This window comes from Eucalyptus grandis, chromosome 5, assembly GCF_016545825.1.
Source record: "Eucalyptus grandis isolate ANBG69807.140 chromosome 5, ASM1654582v1, whole genome shotgun sequence".
NCBI lineage: Eukaryota > Viridiplantae > Streptophyta > Magnoliopsida > Myrtales > Myrtaceae > Eucalyptus > Eucalyptus grandis.
In genome coordinates this window covers 28,786,757-28,793,977 of record NC_052616.1, presented here as the reverse complement: position 1 = coordinate 28,793,977, position 7,221 = coordinate 28,786,757, and the positions used below count along the sequence as shown (strand labels likewise).

Below are 7,221 nucleotides of genomic sequence, written 5' to 3'. Positions count from 1 at the left end.
TCGTTTGTTGTGGGCCGGTCGGTGAGCTCTCGGGCTGAAGCAACAACGAGAGGGAGAGAGAGATGAAGTTGCGGAGGGGGAGATTGGCGAGCGATGATGAAGACCGAAGATGAGGCGCACGTGAAGGAGAAGCAGCTAAGAGGAGGGTGAACTTCGATAATCCTTAGCCATTACATTGAATGCTTTGGCCCCACAAGCCCACAATCTCATCCCCTATGTCTCTCAATCACTTTCAAGCACAATATTCCACCAATAAATCAATTTAAAGTCCAAATTAATGCTGCCCTCCTTTAAATCCGAATTTCACAATTTTTCGGGACATCTATTTCTTCAAAAATTTCCCAAATTCAATGTCCAATTTGATGTAGAAAAAGCCCACATAATTTCTACCAGTCCTCCTCGCCACATGGCTCAGCTTGCAAAACAAAATTTCATTTAATTTGACCTATTCGAATTTCCGTTGATTTTCCGCAACGTCCGAATCCATTTTCCGTAAAAATCTCGATACCTCCGAAAAATCTTCTGACACCGAGTTGACGTTCCTAAAATAACTTGTGACATCACCGAACTTTCGATTTCTGAAATCTGACTTAAATTGACGGTTAATTTCACTCCGGCGTGCTTTTAGCGTGACCTAGACTACCGGGTAGTTTTCAGAACTTTTTAGGGCAATTGACTAGTGGTCGATTTTCTTTGAGCCATAATGAACCCACTCGACACATTGTCGACTCTTGATTGTCGTGAAAATCTTGAGGGCTCGACTACCAACATAGGGTACTAAAACGATAGAAAAATCAAATTAGTGCTGGTTGACGAGAATTTTCCAATTTAGTGGAGTCACCCACGATCGGCCACACATCTCAGTCAAACCGACCTATCTCTGATCTCAATTCGATCTTTAACAGTGCAGTAATGACCTCTAAAGATGAACACGGTCGAGAAGCCGATTTCTGGTCGAATTCTCAAGTCTATTGCCTTAATATTCTTTAATGGCTTACCCAATAGTCTAGTTATCTCGAGAGTGATCGCCCGAGAACAACCCTATAGACGCGTCAATGAAATGCCCAATTAATTTAATAAAAAACAATATTGAAAATTCTGGATGTCATAAAATCGATCAAAAATCGGCCAAACTGATGTGAATAGGTCTGACTGATCCGATAGGTCGCCGACGAGGCAGGCCAATTCATCCCTTTGCCGGCCGGTTCTGGACTTTCGGTGATCGGTGCCAAAATCCTTTTCATGCCAATTTTACTTATGTGCCCTCAATTTCTCATAATTTTGCAGATTGACCCTCGTATTTAGTAAATTTGCAATTTGAACCCTAATTAGGTCTTTTAGCGCAATTCTTGATTTTGGCTTGGGCTTTTGCAAATTGACCTGCTCGATTATTTACCCAACATCTCTAGATGATAATCAAGCTTTCAAAATTTGATTTTACCCGTTGGATTAAAATTTCGACTGCCAAATCGAACCGATGGTCGAGATTGTTTGATTTGGGCATGGTATAAATACCATTTTCCCTCCAAAATCAAAAGGGGCTCATTTGTGCAAATATACTTTCTCTAAAATCAATATTCTCTCTTATCTCTCTCTTCTTCCCACCCTTTTCTCTCTAGCCAAACCAACGTTGCCAGTTTTGCTTCGCTGGACTCACGTCGGTGGTTCACCGATCGCCGATCAGCCCCCTCAACGGTCCTCCTCTCTGTCTTTGTGGTTCCCCGGGTGATTGAGTTCAGCAGAAGCTTGATCGGAACTTTTCAGATCAAGCCTAATCTTGTCACTGTCCAAACCAGTCCGATTCGGACCATTTGTCTTCGTAGCTTGATCTAGTGGTCGGTGGCTACTCAACGGCCGTCCGACCTCACGATCCCTCATTGGGACCATCTCCGACCTAAGAGTGTTCAGAACTTGGCCAATTGGCCACCGGAGGAACACTCGTGGTCCAATCTGGCTCCGACAGTTCAAGGATTGGTCCAATCAACTGGTCCTATTTCCAGGCCAAATCGGTGGTCCAATCCTCATGTGTGGCAGTTCACGGCTACCCGTCCTGTTCATCGGAGGTTCAATCAAGTTCCGGCAACCATTCCTTCGTTCGATTGTGTCAAAAATCGACGAAATCACGAAAAGGTAACTTCTCGAACTTGAATCTGATGAAGTGAGGTTGGCCTATCCAACTAGGGCTAGGGTTTGCAATTAGAATTATCAAATATGTTTAGATCTGAAGATTACGTGATTGTTCGATGATTTACTGAGATTGAAGATTGATTGAGGATGATTTTGTGGTTGATTGAGTGTTTTAGATGTTGAAAAGCAATTTTCGTGTGTGAACCTAGGTTAATGTTTGGCCTAAAAAGATGCATCAGATGGCTTTGCTTGATCTCGATGTCTTCTATACTTGGAAAATACGTTCCGATACCTTCAATCAATAGGTCACACAGCTTGAACAACCAACATTTGCCCCGAAAAACACCTCGTAATCTGCTCGATTTTGCAGCGATTTTGGTATGTTTTTGGTTCTATTTTGTTCTGCCTTCTGAATTTACTATTTTTGTGCCGTTTTCTATGATCGATTTTTGATAAAATTGTCTTCATGATTTTGTTCAAAATTGTTTCGTGTATGTCTTGTATTTTTATTTTTATTTTTTAGATTTTTCGGATAGGTTTTGATGGGTCAAAACAGCATAGGACAGTCTGCCCTACACCATTCTGAATTGCACTTTTGTAAAATTGAGCTTATAAATGAGTTTAATTGGTCTTAGAATATTCATTGGACATGAATATATGTTGTGTACATTTCAACGATGCATGATTTGCATAATTTGCCTGTCATTTGGTATGTCATTTGCATAAACAAACACATTGGTTCTCCTCTAATTAGACACTTCATAACGTGCATATGTGTTGTTATTTTTATCGAGGTTTGTGTGATCTTAATTGGGCTTCGATGCCTGAATAGAAAATGATTGCCATTATTCATTCTACATGCCAAATTTTTCTTTAGTTTTTTACATGTCCTTAGGTTACCAAAGTTAAGCATGTTTTGCGACGTTGAGGTTAGGTTAAAGACCTTATTATGTATGCACTTTATCATGCTCGTTTGGGTCTCTTAGACACCAAATCTCACGTTATTGCCTTCCCGAATTTTAAAGTGTGCATAACAAGATTTTGTGTTCATATGTGCTCCGTCATGATCGAACATCATTTAGCATGTGAACATAATACCTCAATTAGGCTAGTTGCATTGCAAAAACGCCAAATATATCATTTTAGTTCTAAGTCATCTTGCATTATCAATGACTTGTATGATTCTTTTGTATGTCAACTTAGGGTTAGATGTTTACCTGAATTATTTGTGGCATCAAATCCTTTGTCGCTTGTGAATTTCATGCCATTCATGCATTGCTTAAGTGACTTTAGAATTTGTTAATACATATTGTGTTTTGTTTTGTTATTGATTGAAGTGCACACTTTCACGAGCCTCAACTTTAGAGCATTGAGTTGATTTCAATTGAACTCAGACCCCTTCCAGGAAGTCGTAAAGCACATCTAGACCTTTTAAATGTCGCTGGGACATTGTCATCATGGGGATCAATGACATTCACCGCATCCACACCATGGTGCAGTACTTCAATAATTCAATTTAAAAAGGTCATTCACATTGCTAATGCACAAAAAACAACTCATGTTTCAGAACCCACCAACCTTTATCCATTGATAAATCATAGAAATGGTATAAAACTAGTTAGTCGGCAATATCAGTCTTAAAAGACAAGTTACAAACAGATATTTATCCAAAATCCCCAAAATTGTCCCAAAAGGGCAGTTTGCACACCTTTGTAAATCACTAGCGTTCGTTAAGTAAATCAGTTCCAAAAATTACTAAACTTTAACATGATGTAGATGAAACCCTGAGGAACATTTTTTGTGAAGAACTCCAGACCCGGTTTGGCTTGTGCAACATAATAAAATTTAATCATTCTGAGCCAAAAACAGATTTAAATTCCAGAGCTCATGTGGCCAGAAAGACAGACGTATCATTGGTGAAATGAACTCTAAAAATCATGGAAATTTTATATGTTATAGTTTAAGATGTATTTTAACTTTCATACAGAACACTCGTCCAAATTCCTTGTCAAAAATTCTGTAGAAAATCATGATTTTGTAAAGGTCAGTACCGGTGTTTGAAAAACTGATTTGAAACTCGTATGTTTTTCAAATATAAAATCATCACGTGAAGTCCGAAAAATCCGAAAATAAATTATGTTATAGAGCAAGGTATACGATGCGACTTTCATGAAAAAAGCCCCAAAAAATTCGTACTACACAAATCGCTACAAAACTGACAACATTGCTGGTCTACAGTGACCCGAACCTGTAAACAGCGACATTCTTGGGGTTTCGTCCACAATTCGTCTCATTCGACCTCAAACATGCATAAACCTCAACAATTAGCACCTCAAAAACACATTCAAGTGCCTTATAAACCATGCACTCAACAATGCTAGCTATGTACGTCTTCCGAAATCGCCAATTAACACGATCGTATACGAAATCAACAGTGACTGCAGAAATCCAAGAAAATCATCCTTGTTTAGCAAGGACCGACCTACATAGCATAGAACAGAGGACAATCTACTTTCCTCGGATCTTCAGAAATGCCTGGTGTAGCTTGACGGAACGACTGCTCTTCCGGTGAGTCGAGTCAAGCTGAGAAGACAACGCGGAACGACCGAGTGGTGATATGAGTGTTGGCTAAGCCAAGGGCGCCGCCGGTGGTTGATGGCGTGAGGACGCGATGGTGCGTGCAAGCAAAGAGTACGATCGTGTGGTGACAGAAGATGCAGTTGAATGTCCATGTCTTCAAATAACCATTGCAACCATAGCAATTCTAATGACGTATTGTTAAGGGCACAACATTCTACTTCTGCGCTATACCAAAAGGGATAGTGATTTATATCTCGTAATACAATGAGATAAGCGAGGGGAAAATTTTCCAAATAATCACAAATCTATTGTACAGAAGCCAATTTAGTTCAAAATATTTTAATTTTGTCAATTTAGTCCTAAACATCTGCATAAATTCTAATATAATCATTTCGGTCAAGTTTCACGTGAAAATCACTAATGTCTACTAATTATTGGCTGTCCTAAGTGACACATTGTCGCGTTAGTGGTTTCCAATGAAAAGTAACTAGAATAACTATATTGAAATTTTGTGCAAATATTTAAGACTAAATTTAAAAGAAAAGTTACTGATCAGCTTTGGACAATTATTTTCTATGTTCTTCAGAAAAAGAAGTTGCGTATAGCAAAAATCACTCAGCTATTTCTCACAATTTATTTGCCAGACTCGTTCATCGCAGGAGTTGACACGAGCACGAGCTCGTTGGAGTGGGCGATGGCAGAGCTGCTGCACAATCCGGAGAAGATCGAACGTGCCCATGAAGAGCTCGACCAAGTAGCCCATGGCAATGAGGGAACCCTGCAAGAGCCCGACATCGCAAGGCTCCCGTACTTGCAAGCCATAGTCAAGGAGACTCTGAGGCTGCACCCGCCGGTCCCATTCCTCATCCCGCATAAGGCTGAGAGCGACGTGCAGATATGCAGGTTCCAAATACCCCGGCACGCCCAAGTGCTAGTCAACGTGTGGACCATGGGGCGGGACCCTAGTATATGGCCCGATCCGGGCAGCTTTGTGCCGGAGCGGTTCGTGGGGCGCGAGATTGATTTCAAGGGCCGGGATTTCGAGCTCATCCCATTCGGGAGTGGGCGGAGGATATGCCCCGGGATGCCCTTGGCCTATAGGATGGTGCACTCGATTTTGGCCTTTCTGTTGCGCTCATTTGATTGGAAGCTTGAGCAGGGTGTACGGCCAGAAGAGATGGACATGACTGAGAAATTTGGGATTACATTGCAAAAGGCAACGCCTCTCCGTGCTATTCCCATGAAGGTGCGACTTTAACTAGCCATGTACTGGCGCTCAGTGAGAGATACACGCAAATGTTTCTCCGTATTATACGGTAGGATTTTCGTTCTTATGTTATTTTGCTACTATATCTATTAAAAATAAATTTGATTGTATGCAACCTTGAAAATATGTGGTGACACGGTCGTTAATGTATATGCAGTGGCATGGGTGAGCTTGTAACATAACAAGACGATATAAATGACCATTGGATGTAGATACGTGTACCTAAGAGAACAACTCGAACCAACTCGGAATTTTCCTGATTGAGCTTCCTTTCGGTTTGGGTAGTAACTAAACCAATGAGTTACAAATGGTTTGTTTTGATTTCGGGTCATAAACCCAAACCAACACAAAACGCCTCACTGAACTTGTTTGGAAATCATAATAATCAGAGTCCACGGTATTTACCTAAAGAACACTAACGCATTCACCAACACAGAAATGGAAAGCCCGACTCTTGTGAGCCATCAATGGAGAATGACTTCATCCAATGTGACCTCTGGAAACTGGCAGCCACGTTCAGACAATTCTTGTAGTGGAGTGAGTTTCGTCGTAGACGAGTCCTGTACAAGAAGACCTCGGACGCCTCTCCAAGCACCAGCAGTTCGCCTTGATAGAAGACCTCCTCGAAGACTAGAAGCGGTACGTGGGGAGTGCCAACGACAAAATTCGCCGTCCGTTTGATAAGTCTTTATGGGAAAGCGGGCATGCTCGAGCGTGCCCAGAAGCTGTTCGGCGAAATGCCCACCCTAAAGAGGGACAGCTCGCTGCTGCAGCTGAATGCCCTTTTGGCCTCCTGCATTTGCTCCAAGAAGCTCGATAAGGTCCACTAGATTTTTGTGGCTATCGTAGAGAAACCATTAGAAGGAAGCGGTTTCAAGTTCCAAATACTATGAACCCGAAAATTATTCGTCGAAACATGTTCTCTAATTTTAAGACTTAGAATCTACCCTACATATCCAAAAACTTGGAATTTACACTAAAACCTGGAACTTACACTATCACAGGCTTCAAAGTCCACCTAAATTCTACATGTATTCTTAATTGAACGATTATATGAATCATAATCCATCGATTACATCTCATATTTGAATACATAAAGATTATGAAATATTAATAAAGTAAAGTCTCATATATGGATATCACTAGAAATGGAATTTTGAACTAGTGTTTCGTGTCACACACTCATCGTTAGAGGCCATAGAATGCCGCAAAATGGTGCAAAAACATATAACAAGAAAAGCACAAGA

General features: G+C 40.9%; 1 protein-coding gene across 1 annotated transcript; it reads left to right on the top strand.

The window, feature by feature from the left end:
• The first annotated feature begins 5,371 nt into the window (after window positions 1-5,371).
• Window positions 5,372-6,084, top strand: LOC104427576 (cytochrome P450 76T24-like). The gene has a single exon (XM_039313019.1). It carries the CDS (start codon window positions 5,402-5,404, stop codon window positions 5,963-5,965), a length of 564 nt encoding a protein of 187 aa, XP_039168953.1. The 5' UTR covers window positions 5,372-5,401; the 3' UTR covers window positions 5,966-6,084.
• Window positions 6,085-7,221: the final 1,137 nt, after the last annotated feature.

Coding starts and splice junctions, on each gene's coding strand:
- LOC104427576 (XM_039313019.1), top strand. CDS start 5,402: ATGGCAGAGCTGCTGCACAATCCGGAGAAGATCGAACGTGCCCATGAA.